This window comes from Staurois parvus, unplaced genomic scaffold (assembly GCF_062004578.1).
Source record: "Staurois parvus isolate SC_StPar_1 unplaced genomic scaffold, SC_StPar_1.0 ptg000291l, whole genome shotgun sequence".
Classification (NCBI taxonomy): domain Eukaryota; kingdom Metazoa; phylum Chordata; class Amphibia; order Anura; family Ranidae; genus Staurois; species Staurois parvus.
Window position 1 is genome coordinate 2,007,779 of NW_028318087.1, and position 22,821 is coordinate 2,030,599.

Here is a 22,821-nt window from a genome sequence, read left to right on the forward strand (position 1 = left end):
CATGTTAGAAAAGGTGAACTTAGCCTTTAAGTCAATGGATAAGAATGACAGCATTTTCTGATCAGTAGTTGCAGTGTCTATATTTCTCTCAGTACAGGTTTCCTTCAATTGTCAGATCAGTACACACGGTATGTACAGCTAAATGGAATCTGAAGCAGGTAAGAGGACAGAGGGGAATGTGGATGTTAAAAGGGAGTGGAAATATAATCCTTCTGAGGCTGCCACAATTGGACTGTGAAGCGATAGTTGTGCATACCATGTCATAAAACAATGCAATCTGCCGCACCTAGATACCTGCGTCTAGTAACGCAAACAAAAGGCAGCCTTTGATGAACTATTGCTGCTCACTTACAGACACTTTGCTCACGAATAATCTCAACACTTTTAACAGGTTTGAAAAAAGAAAAAAAAAAAAGCACATTGAACAACGGGATGGGTAGAATAGCGGTGCTGTGCTATGGAAATGTTTCTGCCAAGGAACACATCACATCATTCTTCTGAAGTGTAAAACAGGAGCTCTCAGTGGAGCTTAAGGAGCTCCTAAAGTAGTAAAACATGACCACTTGACCTCCGGAAGGTTTTACCCCCTTCATGACAAGGACATTTTTTTGCTATTCAGCACTGCACTATTTTAACTGGCAATTGCTTGGTCATGCAACACTGTACGCAGATAAAATATATATATATATTTTTTTGTCACACACATAGAGCTTTCTTTTGGTGGTGTTTGATCACCACTGGGCTTTTTATTTTTTATTATACTGAAAACTTTGAAAAAAAAAACAAAAACAAAACGATTTTCTACTTTCGGTTATAAAACATATCCAATAAATTTGAGCCAAAATGTATTCTGCTACGTCTTTTGTAAAAAAAAAAAAACAAAATCCCAATTCCAAGTGTATATTAATTGGTTTGCGTGAAATTTATAGATTCTACTTCGAGGGGGGGAGGAAGAATTAGAGCATAACGGGGTAGACATATCAGACAGGGGTCAATCCTTATTGGTGGGTGGAATGGGGAAAGATGGGGGGAGGCCTATGGCAGATGAGAAGGTTCCCATGTTACAAACAACCAGTGGAATTGGTACCATTTATATGAAAATTAAAAATATGCAAAATACGTGTGAACAAGGTGTCAATCAAGTCAAGTGTTTGTTCACCAATGCCAGAAGTCTGCCAAGCAAAATAGGTGAGTTGGAAGCTTTGTTGCACAAAGAGAACTATGATTTAATTGGTATTGCCCAATCTTGGCTTAATTCTTCACAAGACTGGGTCATTAATACTCCTGGCTATGTTCTCTTTCAGAGAGACAGGGTAAATAGGAAAGGTGGTGGTGTCTGTCTCTATGTGAGAAGTGATCTCAGAGCAAATGTGAAAGAGAACATAGTTGATGGAGTGTGATGAGGTCGAAGCAGTATGGGTGGAACTGCACATGGGGGTGCGTACTACAAAGGTAATCATTGGAGTTTGTTATAGGCCTCCCAGTGTTAATGAGGAGGTGGAGACTCAGCTCCTTGCAAAGATCAAAAGGGCTGTAAGGTCTGGGACAGTGATAATAATGGGGGATTTAACTACCTGGAAATTGACTGGAGTAATGGTACTGCAAGAACAGTTAAAGGGCAAAAATGTATAAACCTACTACAGGACAATTTTATGGTATAGTTCATAGAAGCCCCAACTAGGAATGATGCTCTGCTGGACCTGGTAATCTCAAACCATGCAGAGCTTATTACGAATGTCCATATAACAGAACATCTGGGTAACAGTGACCATAACATGATTTCCTTTATTGTTAGTTGTAAGCATCAAGCACATACAAGAAAAATAAAATGTTCAACTTTAAGAGAGCCAATTTTCCAAGGCTGAGAGCTGCTCTCCAAGACTTAGCCTGGGAGGGAATATTGGCATCAATGAACACAACACAGAAATGGGAGTTCTTCAAAAAGACTGTATGTGAACATACTGCAAAATATATTCCCATGGGCAACAAGTTCAAAAGGCTAAAAATCAAACCTATGTGGCTTACGGCCAAAGTTAAAAAAGCTATAGATAATAAGAAAAGAGCTTTTATAAAAATGAAGGAATGCTATCATCGTTTAAACGTTACATAGAATATAACAGAATATGCAAAAAAGAAATAAAGGTCGCAAAAACTGAAAACGACAGATTGCAAAAGATAGCAGGACAAACCCCCAAAAATTCTTAAAATATATTAATAGTAAAAAGGTCCGGTCTGAGCATGTAGGCTCTTTACAAAATAATCTAGAGTGGGTGACTGGGGACAAAGAGAAGGAAAATTTATTAAATACCTTCTTCAGCTCTGCGTATACAAAGGAGCATGGGGGAGCTCTTGTCCATGATGGGCATGGTATTGACACAGCTCCAGATGGTCCACATTGGCTCACAATTGATATGATCCAAAAATATTTAGACAGAATAAAGGTGAATAAAGCACTTGGACCGGATGGCATACACCGACGGGTCCTTAAAGAATTGAGCTAAGTCATTTCAAAGCCATTGTTTCTCATTTTTAGGGACTCTTTAATGACTGGCACAGTGCCACTGGATTGGCGTAAGGCCAATGTGGTGCAAATATTTTAAAAGGGGTCAAAATCTTTACCAAGTAATTATAGACCTGTTAGTTTAACTTCTATAGTTGGGAAGATACTGGAGAGTTTAATAAAAGACCACATAGATGAGTTCTTGCTGGAAAAAAATATTTTAAGCAACAGACAGCATGGATTCATGAAAGACAGAAGTTATCAAACAAATCTGATTTCTTTTTATGAGGGGGTGAGCAAAACCTTGGACAGAGGGGAGGTGGTGGACGTGGTATACTTGGATTTTGCAAAAGCATTTGACACAGTCGCCTGCAGGGCCGCGCAGCGAACATGGCCGATGACAGATCTGAGTACCAGCCCCGTTGCCGGTACCATGTGACCTGTTGTGACCAATCACAGCAGGTCACATGACAGTTGTATACAATGGATGGCTTCATTTATGCCATCCATTGTATACTAGTGTGGCTAGCTGTGAATGGTCACAGTGATCACATGCACAAGCTAGGCCAATCACAGCCCAGCTGTGTCATGTGATTAGCCGTGGCCAAATCACAGCTAAGCACCAAAAAAAAACAAAAAAAACCCCTAAATGAATCGATTTCATTCAGGTAAATGCTTGCTTATAATTGCTTATAAGTAATTCTTTGCTATAAGCAAATTGTGTATATAAAAAAAAAAAATTATGATCACTTCCCCAAAGTAGTACTATGGTAACATTGTACTACTTTGTCATAGTGAAATATGAAAAAAAAATTTTAAGAAAAAAAATTTAATAAAAAATTAAAAATAAATTTTTTTTTAACAAATATATATATATTTTTTTTTTCATACTGTCACCAGTCAGTGTCCCTGATCACCGCCGCACCAGTTCTATAATGACGCTGTACTGCACTGGTGACAGCATGTAAAAAAAAAAAAAAAAATAGTGAAAATAATTTTTTTCATTATTTCATTTTCCGAAAAATTATGACAAAAAAAAAATACAACTTCAAAAAACTCGCCATGCTTCTTATGTAGTACGTCGGACTGTCTACTTTGCAAAAAGTGTTCATTTGCGGGATATCTGTACTGTTCTGACATTCTTGGACCTCAACAAATTAGATTGGCCGTCAGTACTTCAGGATTGATCAATATTCAGATCTATACCATAGTTTGTGAACTCTATAACTTTCCTACAAACTAAATAATACATCCTAATTTGGGTTATTTTCACCAAAGACATGTAGCAGAATACATCTCGGTCTAAATTTATGAAGAACAATTATTTATTTGCAAACGTTTATAACAGAAACAAAGAAAACCTTTTTTTTTTCAAAATTTTCAGTCTTTGTTAATTTAGCAAAAAACAAAAACCCCGGCGGTGATTAAATACCACCAAAAGAAAGCTCTAGTTGTGTGAAGAAAATGATAAAATTTTAGTTTGGGTACAATGTTGTATGACCGCGCAATTGTCATTCAAAGTGTGATAGCGCTGAAACCTGAAAAATGGCCTGGGCAGGAAGGGGGTAAAAGTGCCCGTATGGAAGCGATTAAGGAGGAGGATAGAGGTTCTGAGGCCCACGGATGATCCAGAGGGGGAGTCCAGACCAGGTTGTGCATACCCTTAAGAAGATCCGGCTGACCTGCTGAGATATTTGTGTTCTCAAATGCGTGATGTTATTGCGCATTCTTCTATTACCTGACACAACACCATATGATTGGAGATAGGAGGTCGATCACCATATCCTGAGATCTTTTTATTAGATCTTCACATTTATTATTGATTTTGGACTTCGTCACTTTATTAGCACCAATAACCACCTTGAGTGGCATTATCTTTATTTCAATCACTTTGTCACCTTATGGACTTATAAATGTCATTATCTATGGTCACTTTATAAGCACTATTATCACTTTACAGATAACCTCGGAATAGTAATATTTATTTATTTCCGCTGGTTTATGATTGATTTTGCAATTTGTTGGATTTATTGCACTTTATTGTATTTTGATCTCAGCACTGCACCTACTCTATATAGTACTTTAAGGACCATGCTTTGTGCACTGGTGCGCAGTCATGTTGGAACAGGAAGGGGCCGTCCGAAAACTGTTCCCACAAAGTTGGGAGCATGAAATTGTCCAAAATGTCTTGGTATGCTGACGCCTTAAGAGTTCCCATCCCTGGAACTAAGGGGCCAAGCCCAACCCCTGAAAACAACCCCACACCATAATCCCCCTCCACCAAACTTTACACTTGGCCCAATGCAGTCAGGCAAGTACCGTTCTCCTGGCAACCGCCAAACCCAGACACGCCCGTCAGATTGCCAAACAGAGAAGCGTGATTGGTCACTCCAGAGAACACGTCTTCACTGCTCTAGAGTCCAGTGGCAGCGTGCTTTACACCACTGCATCCGACACTTTGCATTGAAATTGGTGACGTAAGGCTTGGCTGCAGCTGCTCGGCCATGGAAACCTATTTCATGAAGCTCTCTGTACACTGTTTTACTAATCTGAAGGCCACACAAAGTTTGAAGATCTTTAGCTATTGACTCTGCAGACAGTTGGTGACTTTGTGCACTGTGGCCTTCAGCATGCGCTGACCCCACTCTGTCATTTTACATGGCCTACCACTTCATGGCTGAGTTGCTGTCGCTCCCAGTTGCTTCTACTCTGTTCTAATTCCACTAACAGTTGACCGTGAAAAATTTAGTAACTAGGAAATTTCATGGATGGACTTATTACACGGATGGCAACCTAACACGGTACCACCCTTGAATTCAATGAGCCCCTGAGAGAGACCCATTCTTTCACAAATGTTTGTAGAAGCAGTCTGCATACCTAGATGCTTGATTTTATACACCCGAGGCCATGGAGGTGATTGGAACACCTGAGTCCAATGATTTGGAGGGCTGGTCCAATACTTTTGGCAGTCTAATATATGTTTGCATTCCTAACAGGACAGCAAACAGAACTGTAAGCTGTGGGTAAAGCTACATAAATGTCAAATATCGGTTATGTGCAGCAGGTGGTAACATGGTCAGGTGTGAAAGTCTTTTGTAGACATAACTTTTGGATAATTTGTGACATAGTGATTCAAAAGAGTGAAATATACATTCACCTCCTGATACACACACGCAGTCTGTTAACACTGATAGTTTATATCATCATGAGGTTACAAGACTTTGTAGACATCAGAACACAGCGGACTAATGGTGGCCATAGATGGGTCGAAAATCGGCCGATTTTTCAGCCGAAAATAAAATCGGCCGATTTTTGGATCGTTAGTGGGCTATTTGTTCGGCCGTTTTTCGGTATTTTGGCAGATTTTTTTTATCGGTAAAGTTGGAAAAAAAATCGGCCGATTTTGCCAATCGGCCGATTTTCGCGGCAATGATGGGCAAATCGACCGATTTTTTACTGATAAAAAAATCTGCGCATGAGCAGTGACCTGCAAGAGGAAGACAAAAAGAAGAAGAGGAAGAGGATGAAGAAGAAGAGGATGAAGAAGAGGATGATGATGAAGAAGAGGATGATGATGAAGAAGAGGAAGAAGAGGATGAAGAAGAGGAAGTAGAAAAAGAAGAGGATGATGATGAAGAAGAAGAAGAAGAGGATGACGAAGAGGATGACGAGGAAGAAGAAGAAGAAGGAGGAAGAAGAAGAGGATGAAGAAGAAGAATAAGAGTTTGAAGAAGAGGATGAAGGAGAAGAATAAGAGTTTGAATAAGAGTTTGAATAAGAGTTTGAAGAAGAGTTTGAAGAAGAGGATGAAGAGGAAGAAGAAGAGGATGAAGAGGAAGAAGAAGAGGAAGAAGAAGAGGAAGAAGAAGAGGAAGAAGAAGAGGAAGAAGAAGAGGAAGAAGAAGAGGAAGAAGAAGAAGAAGAAGAAGAAGAAGAAGAAGGAGGAGGAGGAGGATGAAAAATAAGAGGATTTCCAGTCCGGCAAAAAGTGTCCCTGCAGAGAGCTCCGCTATTTCTTTGACAGTTCTTTGACATTTACAGCGGTTGCAACATTGTATCTATTTGTTTCCGAATAAAAACATCTGTATCCTAAATGGATACAAATAGATACATTGTTGCAACCGCTGTAAATGTCAAAGAACTGTCAAAGAAATAGCGGAGCTCTCTGCAGGGACACTTTTTGCCGGCTGTAGACGGAATGAAAATCGGCCGATTTTTTTTACCATTGCTGGTAACGTCGGCCGCTTGAACGACCGATTTTTCGTTTTTTTAAAGAAAAATCGGCCGTTTTTCTCCCCGTCTATGGCCTGCATTAGTGTGAGAAAGGAGAGGGTTTGGACAAAAGATGATACATCTGCAGAAGTCTTTTTCATCTGGAAATAGATGGCACATCAGGAGTAACTCATTTCCACACTGAGCCACCTACAATCCACATGTATGCAGGATGAACTCAGCAACCAAAAAAGAAGACTATATCAACACACACATGGAATTCAGAATGTGACAAAAATATTACGTGGGGAAAAATACAAAAATGCAATACTGTAAAGAAAGGAATACAAAAATGGCGGGTTGGGGTACTGCATGGTCTGGCAAATGTGATTTTACGCTCCTGAATAGAGGAAGAATAATTATTTGTATCCATAAAAAATCCTCCATCAGTTCAAGGATTTATGCAAATGCAGATTTTACTTACCTTTCTATAGTTTTAAGGATTTTCTGAACTTCCGATAGACCATCCTCACCAAAGTAGACCACAGTCAGGTAAGTCCTTTTATCTTGCCGAATACAAACATCTCTTGAATAACATAACAAAAAAAAAAAAAAAAAAACATCAACTATGGGGGTAATTACAAAAAGAAATTGCTTAGCTTTTTATCTCAATTGTTTCACATTCCACTGTGTACAGTGGATATAAAAAGGTCTGCACACCCCTGTTAAAATATCAGGTTTCTGTGATGTAAAAAAAATATGACAAAGATAAATCATTTCAGAACTTTTTCCACCTTTAATGTGACCTATAAACTGTACAACTCAGTTGAATAACAAACTGAAAGCTTTTAGGGGGAGGGAAGTAAAAATAAAAAGCTAAAATAATATGGTTGTATAAATGTACACACCCTTAAACTAATACTTTGTTGAAGCCCCTTTTGATTTGATTCCAGCACTCAGTCTTTTTGTGTATGAGTCTATCAGCATGGCACATCTTCCTTGCAAAAACACTCCAAATCTGTCAGATTGCGAGGGCATCTCCTGTGCACAGCCCTCTTCAGATCACCCCACAGATTTTCGATCGGATTCAGGTCTCGGCTCTGGCTGGGCCATTCCAAAACTTTCATCTTCTTCTAGTGAAGCCATTTCTTTGTTGATTTGGATGTATGCTTTGGGTCGTTGTCATGCTGAAAGATGAAGTTCCTCTTCATGTTCAGCTTTCTAGCAGAAGATTGAAGGTTTTGTGTCAGTATTGACTGGTACTTGGAACTGTGCATTATTCCCTCTACCTGGACTAAGGCCCCAGTTCCAGCTGAAGAAAAACAGCCCCAAAGCATGATGCTGCCACCACCATGCTTCACTGTGGGTATGGTGTTCTTTTGGTGATGTGCAGTGTTGTTTTTGCGCCAAACATATCTTTTGGAATTATGGCCAAAAAGTTCAACCTTGGTTTGATCAGACGAGAACACATTTTCCCACATACTTTTGGAAGACTTCAGATGTGTTTTTGCAAAATTTAGCCAGGCTTGGATATTTCGTAAGAAAAGGCTTCAGTCTTGCCACTCTACCCCATAGCACAGACATATGAAGAATACGAGATATTGTCACATGTACCACACAGCCAGTACTTGCCAGATATTCCTGCAGCTCCTTTAATGTTGCTGTAGGTCTCTTGGCAGCCTCCCAGACCAGTTTTCTTCTCGTCTTTTCATCAATTTTGGAGGGACGTCCAGTTCTTGGTAATGTCAGTGTTGTGCCATATTTTTTCGACTTGATGATGACTGTCTTTACTGTGTTCCATGGTATATCTAATGCCTTGGAAATTCTTTTGTACCCTTCTCCTGACTGATCATTTTTAACGAGATCCCTCTGATGCTTTGGAAGCTCTCTTCGGACCATGGCTTTTGCTGTAGGATGTGACTAAGAAAATGGTCAGGAAAGACCTACTAGAACAGCTTAACTTTATTTGGGATTAATCAGAGGCACTTTAAATGATGGCAGGTGTGTACTGACTCCTATTTCACATGATTTTGAATGTGATTGCTTAATTCTGAACACAGCTACATCCACAGTTATAAGAGGGTGTGCACACTTATGCAACCACATTATTTTAGTTATTTATGTTTACTCCCCCCCCAAATGATTTCAGTTTGTTTTTGAATTGAGTTGTACAGTTTATAGGTCACATTAAAAGGTGGAAAAAGTTTCTGAAATGATTTATCTTTGTCACATTTTTTTACATCACGGAAACCTGAAATTTTAACAGGGGTGTGTAGACTTTTCATATCCATTGTAACTATTTCAAATTAAGTAGTACTTTAAGAGTTAGGCCCGTTTCACACAGAGTGAGCCCCTCAGCATATCCACTTGCTCAGCAGGGGATCTGCCCGCTGAGCAAGCGGATGACAAGTCTGTATCTGCTCCGCTTAGGCAGAGCAGACATGGACACAGTCCACTGTCCTCTATGGACTGTCGGATGGAAACGTACCGCCTATCCGTTTCCATCTGACTGCCATCCGATCATCCAGACGGATGGGGAACGGATCTCTATTCATCTGTTTTTAGCGGACAGGATCAGATCATATGCAGGCTGGTGTGAACGGACACAGGGAGCAATGAAGCATCTGATCGGATCTGTTTGAAAAATGGACAGGTAGACCCAATCAGTCCACTCGTGTGAAGGGGTCTTGCTAACCCTGGACCCTGCATTCACTAAATCTGGTCTCCCACAGTACACAGAACATGACAATGCATTTATTTCAGTAAATATAGATTGCTAAATACCTTTTCTCATCAGCAATATATGCAGTCTTGTGATTTCTATCAGTGTTTGGCTGAGCACGGATTTAAGCTTGTAGGAGGAGTTTTCATTCTGCTCTGACTGTCCTATGAGGCTGTAGGACCCCTGGGCCTCTGTCTGGAGAGCTCTGATTGACCCTGTGCTGATCACATGCACCCTTCCCCCCCCCCCCCAAAAAAAAAAAAAAAACCTCCAGCAATACACACTAAACTGAGAATGTGCAGAGTGCCTCCTAAAGATCTGTACTATCAGTAAATGGAGTGAGGACAGTAGAAGAAAGGTAGGATCAGAATTCTTGCACAATGCGAAGGATTAACCTGTTAGGTTCCGCAATGAGTATAACAAGTGTGCTTTACTGCATATACAGACTGATTTTACTATCATGGGTATAGTAACACTTTAAAGGTACAGCTTTTTTCTTTTTCCCTTCACTTCCTGTCCCATAGCCAGGAAGTGAGACGAAAAACCTCTAAAGTGAGGGATACCCTGGTTGTCACCAGGGTCAACAGAACTAGTCTCCCCAAAGGAATCTTTCCCAGTTACTCTGGTTCTGGTCACAACCCAAAATTCAGGAACAGGAAAACCAGACAGGTCCTTGTCTACTATACTTATAAAAAAAAAAAAAAAAGTTTTGCCTTTATACTTTAGGTCCAATTTAAAGCAAACGATGCTCTAAAATGAAAGGTCCGCTTATTACATACTGCTCCCCTTTCCCATCTAAAATTGCATTATTAAAATAATAAAGTGCATGTGAATAAACTTAGTTTTCACACTGCATAGGATACAATCCTTCAGCAAGATTTGGAGGAATGCCGAGTATCACAAAAACAGCACAGCACTGGGGTGTTTTACTGCGACACTCGAAATCCTCATCATTCTAAGATCTGGAAGGAACAAGGTGTCACTCTCAACTAAGCACACAGCACGGTGGCAATAACCAAAAACAGGAAGTTCCACCCACGGTAGATTAGCATTCATAAATGTCATATCTTTAGTGTTCTGCAATTTATGGATTTGCAATAAAAAGTTGTTCTGATGTTTATAGACACACAATAAAGTAGTTGCTGGAAGGAGTCCATGCTGTCAATCACACTCAAGTCTTACTTGTAGTTCTGTATAAACTGCGCAAAGGCCTCTGTTCGGCCAGACAGCGGGACAATGATATTGATAATTGTCCTGGAGACATCCTGTGTTTCCACCTTGACCTTCATGAGTGGGCCGAACGGTCGGAATAAAGTGATGTGGCGGTAGCTTCCAGATTCCGGTTTCTTGTAGAAGAGCTCATAATGGGAACCCTTATCCCTCTCGGTTCGGTAATATCCTGATAACAATAAGGTGAGAGGAAAATGGTTGATACCCAGGGATTCCAGTGAAAGAGGACAGATGTAATAAAAAATATTAAATGTGATAAAAATGATTATTTATGGTGGAACTCAGAAACTGCTCTTGATAAGTATCTTAGAAACAAATTCAGTTCACATCAATCCAGCTTGAGTTTACTTACCAAGAGCTCCCCTCTTTGGAATATATGTGCCTTGACTAACATGCTGTCTTTATGGTGACTTACTTACATTGGGTCTGGATGGTTCCCCATTGGGAAGTTGGTCCTTGTGTTTTAAGATTGTGTACAAGACCTTTGGCCGTTTACTGAATTCACCTGAATTTCTCACCCTAGAGCAGGCATGTCCAAAGTCCGACCCGCGGGCCATTTACGGCCCGGGGGTCGGTTTAATACGGCCCTCCAACAGCCCTCCCTGCTCTGTGTAATGTGGCCCTTCCAATGCCCTCCCTTCTATGGCAGACAGTCTTCTGCTTGAGAGCAGAGGGCAGTGCGCATTCCTGACTGCGGCGTGTTCTCCCTGGTCTGTGTAAATGCAGCTGTCGCATGGCCCTCCCTTCTGTGGCAGACAGTCTTCTGCTTGAGAGCAGTGCGCATGCGTGACTGCACCGCGCTGGGAGCGACAGAGGGCGGTGACGTCAGGGCCGGGCTTCCAGCGTGAAGTGTGTTTCTCTTCCCCCCCCCCCCCGGCTGCTGAGCAGAGACTTCAGCTCCAGCTACCTTTTTCACCCTTTACATTAGTACAGGTAAGTTTTTTTTAAATTTATTTTCAATACATTGTGAAAACTCAGCTGTCAGTTGATCTTAATGTTATGAAATGAAAAGTATGTCGTTTGCAATTAACTTGGCATAAAATAATTTATTTGCATTTAATTGTAATGGTTCAAAGAATGTTCGGAAAAATGTTCGGCCCTCCACCATGTTCACTTCATTCAATCTGGCCCTCTTTGAAAAAAGTTTGGACACCCCTGCCCTAGAGGCAGTGGCTTCACCTTGACTTACTCATTTGCTCCTCTATGGCAACATGCACATGCTATGAATTCTGGTTTACCCTTCTGGCTGCTGGCTGATATGACTCTAATAAAGATTAGGAGTGGGTTCCAGTGTACCGATTCTATCACATGTTCTCCTGAAGGATTCCCAAAACATGGCGAGTCCACATGTGAACTGTAATAGAAATCTTTGCATGCTGTGAACCCCTATGTGGATAGTAATTTTTAATGTTGTGTAGATTTTTAAAGGTACAGGTTTTAACTTATTTAGTAAGTAAACAAAAGATATGGGGCACTGGATTTCAAAGTAGTAGGTGTACTCAGGTCCTAACCAGTGTATAGGGAACAGTTACTCTTAGGCAGCTCTTCCAAGGGCGATGTCCAAAGGTTAGCTGTTCTTTTTTAATAAGGGCTGGCTGTGCAAGAAATTTCAACTTTGATCAGTATAAAGTAGTTGTAGCAATAAAATGGTTTGAGGTATCTGCACAATCATTACTGAACCAATTCCTATGGCTAGGGAAAAGAGCTACAAGTGCATTTAGCAAACTGGTTAAATCTAGAACGGCAGGAGGGGCTGGACATGTCCTAATAAAAGATTATCTAGCCTCCATTCTATCTCAGCTGAAAGCTTGGTTTCCCTTCGCTCCCCATACTCTCTGGGTGGAACTGGAACAATTCCAAGTTCTCGGTAACAACTTATAATTATTTAATAGCCAATCACTTTACTTAACTGAAACAACCTTTTTTATCTTCTACAATAGTAGCGACCTTGACAACTTGGGGTGCTTTTCTAGATATGTCTGTTAATGAACACCCCACAGAGCTCTATTCAGGGCCGTATCTAGCCTGTCCAATGTGGGGGTGCAGTAAAAAATGTCAGGGGGGCAGAGGATCAGAGGTCAACAGGGGAGAGGACAGGGGTCAATGCTGGCAGGGCAAAAGACAGGGGCACAGCTCTTTCTCCCACATAACACACAGGGCAGTATGGTGGAAGGTTAGAGTAGTATAGTGGCAATATAGTGGCAGGTTAAGGATGGCTTTGGGGTGGGCACAACTAAAATCTGGGGGGGTATAAACCGCCCCAGCATCCCCCTAGATCCGGCCATGCCTCTATCCCCTTCCCTACTCCTAGCCTATCAATTATTATTCCTGACCTTGACATTAGCCAATGGTTGTCTAAAGGCCAACCCTTAAGACCTTCAGATTTTTGCAGATAGAATATGGTATCTCTACCCTAGATTATTATAATCTAGGCTGTCCCTGGTAAGACACTGGAAAGAACCTAAGGCTCCTATAATAGATTAAGTGATCCAAGTGACTCAAACACATACCACATATGAAATACTAATTTGCTACATCTATAGGTAAGCACAAGGTAGCTAACATTTTTGGCAACCATGGACCGAATGGTACAACAATTTTAATTTGTCTAGGGAACAAATCCACTCACTCTGATCAGCCTCTTATTCTTAATGATATGAGATGCTTGACTGATACCTCTGTTTGATCTTTGTTAATTCTTTTTCATGTTTATGGCCTATCCAGGAATCTACTATGTTTCTTCTTTTTGTGATATTCTTAAAACTTACTAAAGATATTATGAAACTAAAATGGTCTAAACAAACCCAATGTGACCTCACTACAATAAAAAGCTTTCATACACCTAAGAATCTAAATATAATGGGTAAATGTTGGGAAAAGGGAGAAGCATCAATTCAAAGCTTAGAGAAATAAAATTCTATCAGTCTTTAGGACAGCTAAAGTGCATAATGCACCCATTGTAAGCATGGAGCCCTTCCACCTACATGTTGTATAAATTAACAGAAATATAAGAAGGCACACAATTTTCATACCTTCAACAAAATCAGTTTCTGTAAATAAAACTTTATCGCCTCCTCGGTTCTCTGGCTCCTCATCATCCTCATCTGGATTATTAATGACCTCCAGGCCAGCTTCTACAACTTCGACTAGTTCATCCCTCCTGTCCTTCCTAATTGGTTTTTCCTCTGGGTGCCGTGTCAGACCCATCTCCAACTGATAAACCTTCATAGAATCAAAACTCTCAAACGGAACAACAGCATATTCGCTAGGAAGTTTAGCACCCACCACAACCTCAGCTTTGTCAATCTGAGAGTGCAGAAATTCAAGTAGATCATTAGGCGGTTGCTCTTTGGTACCCTGGTGTCCGGCACCATTGGCAAGTTTCTTGTCATGTGCAGATCGCAACTTTTCACTCATCTCCTGAAGCTCCTGCTTTAACTGAGCAATCTGGCGCTTTAGACTAGTTGCTCGGCTTTTATAATGCTCCTCTTGTTCCTGAAGAAGAGCCTGGTAGTATTCCTTGCTATACATCTCTCCGGCGATTCCGGGCAGTGAACCATTTCCTTCTGGGGCTGGTGCACATTCCAAGAGATATGTGAGAAGCATTAGGCTGAAAACCAGAGCAAGTCCAACAAGTAACCAACGGGTCTTGCCTTGTAGATATAACCCTCTTCTGGGCATTCTCCTGGAAGTCGTGTTGTATCCTGTACATGAAGGCAACCTACCTACTCTTTAAATAAGGATAATCTCCTACCCAGGATATGGTATCTCACGTCATTGAAATGATATGTTAGTTGTTAAAGGCAAGAACCAAGTTCAGGCCATTCTGTTTCTGTGAGATAAGCCGATTGGGTTGTTAAAAGAAAAATTCAAGTCCTCATTTACAAAAGAGAAAAAAAAAAAATCACTCCGGCATCAAGGTATCTAGTAGGTCTTCGCTTGATAAATATGTCCCTCAACAATTCTCCTTGTTGTCTGGATTTCCATTTATATGTATTCCAGTCTTGCACTCCGTATTCCTTTTATATTCTCAATTTTCTAAAAGAAAATAAAAAAAATAAAATTTTTTGAGAAATGGCAATCCAAATGCAATTAGAAGGAAATCCAATCATATTTACAAGTTCAAAACACTTTCAGATATATTATCATTTATCCCCATGCCTGCCTAGAAATACAGTACAGATCTTCACATTCTCTAAAAATCTAAGGCATACTATAGATGATATGATTTTCTTCCCTGCAACCATAGTCAGTGTTGATGGGGGAATCCCTGCAGCAGAGCTGTTGTGTTCTCCCGGCAGGGATTTGTCACTGTCGGGAGAACACTGTGCTTGTTGCTAGGAGCTATAGTCATTCGCAATATTCGCATGTTAAAAATCCAACATTCTGGTTGTACACAACTCGTACAACAATCGAATTGGGTACAGTTGGCTTGTCCAAAGATAGTTTGAATCTTGGCCGGTCCCTGCTGAACTGGACGAGATTCCAACTGTCTATGGCCGGCTTGAAGTGTTACTAATCCCATGACCCTACATTCACTATATCAGGTGTTCCACAGTACACAGAACATTGAAATACAATTATTTTAGTAAATATAAACTGATAAATACATTTTCTCATCAGCAGTACATAACAGTCATGCGACTTCTATCAGTGTTTGGCAGAGCACTGCTTAATCTTGTAGGAAGAGTTTCCATTCACCTTTGCCTATCCTATGAGGCTGCATGACACCTGACCCTCTGTCCGGACAGTGCTGAATGGCCCTGTGCAGATCACATGCACCCTCCCGAAAAAAAAAAAAAAAAAAAAAAAGCACCTCTAGCAATACTCACCAAACAGAGCATGTGCAGACTTGCCACTGCTGCCCTGTACTATGGCAAAAGGATTGGGGACAGTAAAAAAAAAAAAAAAAAAAAAAAGTAGGATCAGAGAAGACAGGATCAAACAGCCTTTTTTTTTTTTACACAATGTGGAGGACTAACCCCTTAGGTTCCACATTGAGAATAAAAAGCATGCTTGTTTTATTTTAAGCAACAGACAGCATGGATTCATGAGAGACAGAAGTTGTCAAACAAATCTGATTTCGTTTTATGAGGAGGTGAGCAAAAACTTGGACAGAGGGGTGGCGGTGGACGTGGTATACTTGGATTTTACAAAAGCGTCTGACACAGTTCCTCACACACAGCTAATGTGTAAGGTAAAGTCTACAGGCTTGGAAAAATCTGTATTTAAATGGGTAGAAAACTGGCTAAAAGATTGTATTCAGAGAGTAGTGGTTAATGATTCATACTCTGAATGGTCTAGGGTTGTTAGTGGTGTAGTGTTGGGACCCTTACTTTTTAATACATTTATAAACGATATAGGGTCTGGGATTAAAAATACCATTTCAGTCTTTGCAGATGACACCAAGCTGTGCAGTGGAATAACGTCCTTACAGGATGTCTCCAATTTACAAGCCGACCTCAATGCACTGTTTAATTGGGCAACTATGAGGGAAATGAGGTTTAATGTTGATAAATGTAAGGTTCTGCACTTTGGGGTTAAGAATATGCATGCATCATACATACTAGGGGGAGTACAACTGGGGGAATCAATGGTGGAGAAGGATCTGGGAGTTCTGATAGATCACAAGCTTAATAATGGCATGCAATGCCAAGCTGCGGTTTCTAAAGTGAGCAAAATCCTCTCTTGTATTAAAAGAGGTATAGACTTCAGAGAGAGAGATATCATATTACCCCGGTACAAATCATTAGTAATACCTCATCTGGAATATGCAGTTCAGTTTTGGGCACCAATTCACAAAAAGAACATTGGGGAACTGGAGAAAGTACAGAGAAGGGCAACCAAACTGATAAGAGGCATGGAGGAGCTCAGCTATGAGGAAAGATTAGAGGAATTGAATTTATTCTCTCTTGAGAAGAGGCGATTAAGGGGGGATATGATCAACATGTATAAATACATCAGTGGTTCATATAGTGAACTCGGTGTAGAGCTAATCACCCTGAGGTCATCACAGAGGACAAGGGGGCACTCTTTACGTCTGAAAGAAATGTAATCTCCAAACACCGAAAGGTTTCTTCACAGTGAGAGCTGTGAAAATGTGGAATAGACTCCCTCAAGAGTTGGTTCTGGTCAGTTCAGTGGATTGCTTCAAAAAAGGCCTGGATTGTTTCTTAGATACACAATATAACTGGATACTAACATTTATAGGTAAAGTTGATCCAGGGAATATCCGATTGCCTCTCGGGGGGATCAGGAAGGAATTTTTTTCCCTGCAGGAGCAAATTGGATCATGCTTTGCTGGGTTTTTTTTCCCTTCCTCTGGATCAACTGTGGGTATAGGATTATAACTTTTTTTTTTCTATAGTTGAACTGGACGGACTTTTGTCTTTTTTCAGCCAGACTAACTATGTAACTGCATATACAGACTGATTTTACTATTGAGGGTTTAGTAACACTTTGAGACAATGGAAGAAACTTAAAATCCCCAGAATTACCAAGCCATCAGATAAGCTGCATGCAAGCAGCCCTGACACAACATAGGATTCCAGGGAACAAATGGAGCTGGTGGAGGCTGCTGTTGGATATGGTAGGTCGGCGTGTTCAGAACTAAAATATATTAGTATTGTGCAGATCTTTAAAATGTAGATGCGATCATTTGCGCCATTTTTGCAGCATTTTAATATCACATTACCATGCAAGCTATACAGCTAATACAGGCCCTTACCTGTGCATCATTTCTATCTTTAGAATATAGAATACTTTTTTTCATAAGATGTAAAAAAGAAAAAAACCTGCAAAGTAAAGTACACAAAAAGAGGATATTGTTACAAAGTGTTCTCCAGCCCCATGTTCATGTGTGTTTAGTCATATCCTCTACGGACAAGTGTGCGGGTTACAAGATGGCATCCCCCCAAAAAGTAAAGGCAGACAAGAACCAATTAAATGTACGGAAACCAGAGTCGTATGAGAAAACTGTTACATCACTTTACCCGCAATTCCAAAAAAAAAAAAAAAAAAAAAAAAAGAGAGAGAGAAAGGGAAAAAAATGCTTTAACTTCCAAAGTGTATGAAAGTAACTGGTGTTCATTTTTCCTTTTTCTAGTACAGTTTGCAGGTCTGTACTTAAATGGCCCGGGGACCTGAGACTTGCAGGATTTACACATCACTGTGCTGGGAAGACCTTCTTTATCATCCTAGGACAATTAGGAAGCTGAAACCTGGGGCCCAAGAATTGGCACCCCAATAATACGGTTATGATGAGTGACTACACCATGTACAATTAGCATATACTAGTATTCTATGGACATACAAACACTGGTGATGTGCAGTCTAAGGACACGGAATCAAGAGTCTTTTATTGGGGCACAGAGATTTCCAGTGAGATGAACAGATGACAATGTTAGGCCTGGTTCACACCCATGCGTTTTTGGTGCTCTTTGCAGACACACACTAGAGTCCATTTAACATGGTTTCCTATGGGACACATTCACATCTGTGCTTTTTCAGCCACTGCGTTTTTGGAAAGGGTCAGGGACTTTTTCTTTTTTTTTAAAGCAAAAGCGGTGCATTTTTGGTTCAATACACTTCCAATAGAAACACTGCAGTATAGCATGTAGTTTGATGCGTTTTGCACTTTTTTTAATGTGCCCAACAACAAACTAGCCAAAACAAAAAAGCATAAAAACACAAATCGCATCAAAAAAAGCAGAAAACCACGTGTGCAAAAACGCACCACAAAAAGCACTGCAGGAATGTCTCAAAAGCAAACTGCATAGGTATGAACCAGGCCTTATAGTCAAACTCCAACCAAAAAAATGGGTCTAGTTGTCAATGAAATCTATCTGGTTCTAAATGTGGTGTCCCTGTTGTGAGAAGTATTAGATATGATTCAGACTGCCATAAAATGCTATTGGAAGTTCCAACTCCCCACTAGACTTTTTTTTTTGTTAATGCTGCCTGTCCCCATTCTGGAGATTTCTTCTCACTACCTGTTCTGTCCAGTGCCATCAAGGAAGTTAGAAGAATTCACCCAGAACACAGACAAAGTCAAAAGCAAAGGCTTAAAAAAAAAAAAAAAAAAAAAAAAGTGTTTTTTTTTTTCTTTTGGCTGTACGCTATTCTGATTTTCACTTACAAAAAAACAAATATTTTAAAAGATAAGTGTAAATGAAGAGTAATTGCAGGTTTCTGATGCAAGGAATCCCTGGAATACCATTAGAATGAGTCTTCCACAGCAGTCCAGTATTCCAGCAGAACAGAGCGTCATTCTCAAACCAAAAACATATCGATCAGCAAGTCTGCTCTGGGCAAAAAGGTTCTCGACTTCCAGAGGTCACAAATTATGCAGAAACCTGACCTGACCTCACTAAGTCAATTCAGGTTGGCTGCTGTGATCTGTACATAGGGGTCAATTAACAACTTCCGCACTCTGGGCAAATTTGACATTTTTCACATACATGTTAAAATCAACATTTGTTTGCTAGAAAATGCCAAGTTACCAGTTTAGAGTTAAGCATGAGCTCTGGTGTTGAAGTTGTGAATATCATTCTGACGTTTGTGGTGATGACTCATGTGGTGCAACAACTATTTACATATGTGTGCGGAAGCTACATGTGCATTTGCGTGAGCACGGGGGAATGGGTGCTTTCATTTTATTTACATTTTTTTTTTTCATTCAACTTTATTGCCGTCACAGTGGATGAATAACATCTCTTATGATAGATTGGGCAGTATCAGGTACTCTTTATGAAGAGGTCAGGGGTCTACGAGACCTGATCCCTCCACTATTCTTTGTTGCTTCTGGCTTCATTTGTTAAAGAGGGGAGGTTGGCATGGATATTTCTCCCTCTCCTCTGTGGACGGCTGGCCCGACCATTGCAGTGGTCCTAGGCTTCCCACTGCAACAGGAGAGCCTGGGAATGGTGGCAGATGACAGCGGAAGAAGGGGACCCCTTCCAAACCCTGAAAAAGTGATCTGGTGGCTGTAGAGCCACTTGGGTCACTATTACCTGAAAGATGATCATCAACACAAAAACAAAATGACACCAGGATCACGGCTGTAACTGCAGCCATGATCCTGGGACACCTTGCAGCCGTGATCCTGATATAAAGCTGTTCAGGTTGTTTGCATACCTACGCTGTATGGTAAGTAGTTAATGGGGCAGCACAATGGTTAGCACTTTTGCCTGGAAGTACTAGGGTCGTTGATTCGAATCCTAGCAATGGCAGCTCCTGCCTGGAGTTTGCATGTTCTCCCTGTGCCGGTTTCCTCCGGGTACTCCAGTTTCCTCCCACACTCCAAAGACATGCTGGTAGGTTCATTGGCACCTGTCTAAATTGACCCTAGTATGTGTATGAATGTAAGTTAGGGACCTTAGATTGTACACCCCTTGAGGGTTAGGGACTGATGTGAATGTTTAATACACATGTGTAAAGCACTGCGTAAATTGACAGCACTATATAAGTACCTGAAATAAATATGTACTGACGTCCTATCTCATTTCTTGAGGTCTTGAAGTTGTAATTTTTTTTGTCACAATTTTTTTTGTGGGTTAGGGACTGATGTGAATGTACAATATATATGTGTAAAGAGCTGCATAAATTGACGGCGCTATATAAGTACCTGAAATAAATATATATATAGCGCCATATCATAGCTTTTTTTAAAAAGAAATAAATATTGCCTATTAAGGGCTCACAGACACAGGCATACAATTTGTTGAGTTCAGATAAACCTAGGGGAGCCGCAGAAACGGTTTGTAAGCATCTCCTGCTGTAATTTTACTGGTTGTAATAATAAAAGCTACACTTTAGCAAAATATATGTTGGGAGGATGCCTTCCTACCTTGGATTAGTATCGCTTGTTGGGGATCAGCACCCCAGGCTGCAGCACCGACCTCTACACCTATCACATCTGGTTTCGGAGGTGGAGTGCGGTTTTGCAACTGCTGGAGGAGAAGTTAGATGAATAGTGCCCCGTCATTGGTGTCAGTGGGAGGAATAGTGCCCCCTTCATTGGTGTCAGTGGGAGGAATAGTGCCCCGTCATTGGTGTCAGTGGGAGGAATAGTGCCCCGTCATTGGTATCAGTGGTAGGAATAGTGCCCCGTCATTGGTATCAGTGTGAGGAATAGTGCCTCATCATTGGTATCAGTGGGAGGAGGAATAGTGCCCCATCATTGGTGTCAGTGGGAGGAATAGTGCCCCATCATTGGTGTCAGTGTGAGGAATAGTGTCCCATCATTGGTGTCAGTGGGAGGAATAGTGCCCCATCATTGGTATCAGTGGGAGGAATAGTGCCTCGTCATTGGTATCAGTGGGAGGAATAGTGCCCCGTCATTGGTATCAGTGGGAGGAGGAATAGTGCCCCGTCATAGGTGTCAGTGGGAGGAGGAATAGTGCCCCGTCATTGGTGTCAGTGGGGGGAGGAATAGTGCCCCGTCATAGGTGTCAGTGGGGGGAGGAATAGTGCCCCGTCATAGGTGTCAGTGGGGGGAATAGTGCCACGTCATTGGTATCAGTGGTGGGAATAGTGCCCCGTCATTGGTGTCAGTGGGAGGAATAGTGCCCCGTCATTGGTGTCAGTGGGAGGAATAGTGCCCCGTCATTGGTGTCAGTGGGAGGAATAGTGCCCCGTCATTGGTGTCAGTGGGAGGAATAGTGCCCCGTCATTGGTGTCAGTGGGAGGAATAGTGCCCCGTCATTGGTGTCAGTGGGAGGAATAGTGCCTCGTCATTGGTATCAGTGGGAGGAATAGTGCCCCGTCATTGGTATCAGTGGGAGGAGGAATAGTGCCCCGTCATAGGTGTCAGTGGGAGGAGGAATAGTGCCCCGTCATTGGTGTCAGTGGGGGGAGGAATAATGCCCCGTCATAGGTGTCAGTGGGGGGAGGAATAGTGCCCCGTCATAGGTGTCAGTGGGGGGAATAGTGCCCCGTCATTGGTGTCAGTGGTGGGAATAGTGCCCCGTCATTGGTGTCAGTGGGAGGAATAGTGCCCCGTCATTGGTGTCAGTGGGAGGAATAGTGCCCCGTCATTGGTGTCAGTGGGAGGAATAGTGCCCCGTCATTGGTGTCAGTGGGAGGAATAGTGCCCCGTCATTGGTGTCAGTGGGAGGAATAGTGCCTCGTCATTGGTATCAGTGGGAGGAATAGTGCCCCGTCATTGGTATCAGTGGGAGGAGGAATAGTGCCCCGTCATAGGTGTCAGTGGGAGGAGGAATAGTGCCCCGTCATTGGTGTCAGTGGGGGGAGGAATAATGCCCCGTCATAGGTGTCAGTGGGGGGAGGAATAGTGCCCCGTCATAGGTGTCAGTGGAGGGAATAGTGCCCCGTCATTGGTGTCAGTGGTGGGAATAGTGCCCCGTCATTGGTGTCAGTGGGAGGAATAGTGCCCCGTCATTGGTGTCAGTGGGAGGAATAGTGCCCCGTCATTGGTGTCAGTGGGAGGAATAGTGCCCCGTCATTGGTGGCAGTGGGAGGAATAGTGCCTCATCATTGGTATCAGTGGGAGGAATAGTGCCTCATCATTGGTATCAGTGGGAGGAATAGTACCTCATCATTGGTATCAGTGGGAGGAATAGTGCCTCATCATTGGTATCAGTGGGAGGAATAGTGCCTCATCATCGGTATCAGTGGGGGGAATAGTGCCCCATCATTGGTGTCAGTGGGAGGAGGAATAGTGCCCCATCATAGGTGTCAGTGGGGGGAATAGTGCCCCATCATTGGTGTCAGTGGGAGGAGGAATAGTGCCCCATCATAGGTGTCAGTGGGGGGAATAGTGCCCCATCATTGGTGTCAGTGGGAGGAGGAATAGTGCCCCATCATATGTGTCAGTGGGGGGAATAGTGCCCCATCATTGGTGTCAGTGGGAGGAGGAATAGTGCCCCATCATAGGTGTCAGTGGGGGGAATAGTGCCCCATCATTGGTGTCAGTGGGGGGAGGAATTGTGCCCCATCATTGGTATCAGTGGGGGGAGGAATAGTGCCCCATCCTTGGTGTCAGTGGGGGGAGGAATAGTGCCCCATCCTTGGTGTCAGTGGGGGGAGGAATAGTGCCCCATCATAGGTGTCAGTGGGGGGAGGAATAGTGCCCCATCATTGGTGTCAGTGGGGGGAGGAATAGTGCCCCATCATTGGTGTCAGTGGGGGGAGGAAT

The 22,821-nt window shown here is 41.9% G+C and overlaps 1 protein-coding gene across 1 annotated transcript in view; it reads right to left on the reverse strand.

Moving 5' to 3' along the window:
• Nucleotides 1-22,821, reverse strand: part of CSGALNACT2 (chondroitin sulfate N-acetylgalactosaminyltransferase 2) — a 99,845-nt gene that overhangs the window by 16,656 nt on the left and 60,368 nt on the right. Inside the window, exons 2-4 of the mRNA XM_089682496.1 lie at nt 13,697-14,702; nt 10,617-10,833; nt 7,197-7,298 (exon numbers count right to left, since the gene is read on the reverse strand). Of these exons, the coding sequence (XP_089538622.1) occupies nt 7,197-7,298; nt 10,617-10,833; nt 13,697-14,345 (968 nt within the window). The 5' untranslated portion in view covers nt 14,346-14,702. The remainder of the gene's footprint in view (nt 1-7,196; nt 7,299-10,616; nt 10,834-13,696; nt 14,703-22,821) is intronic.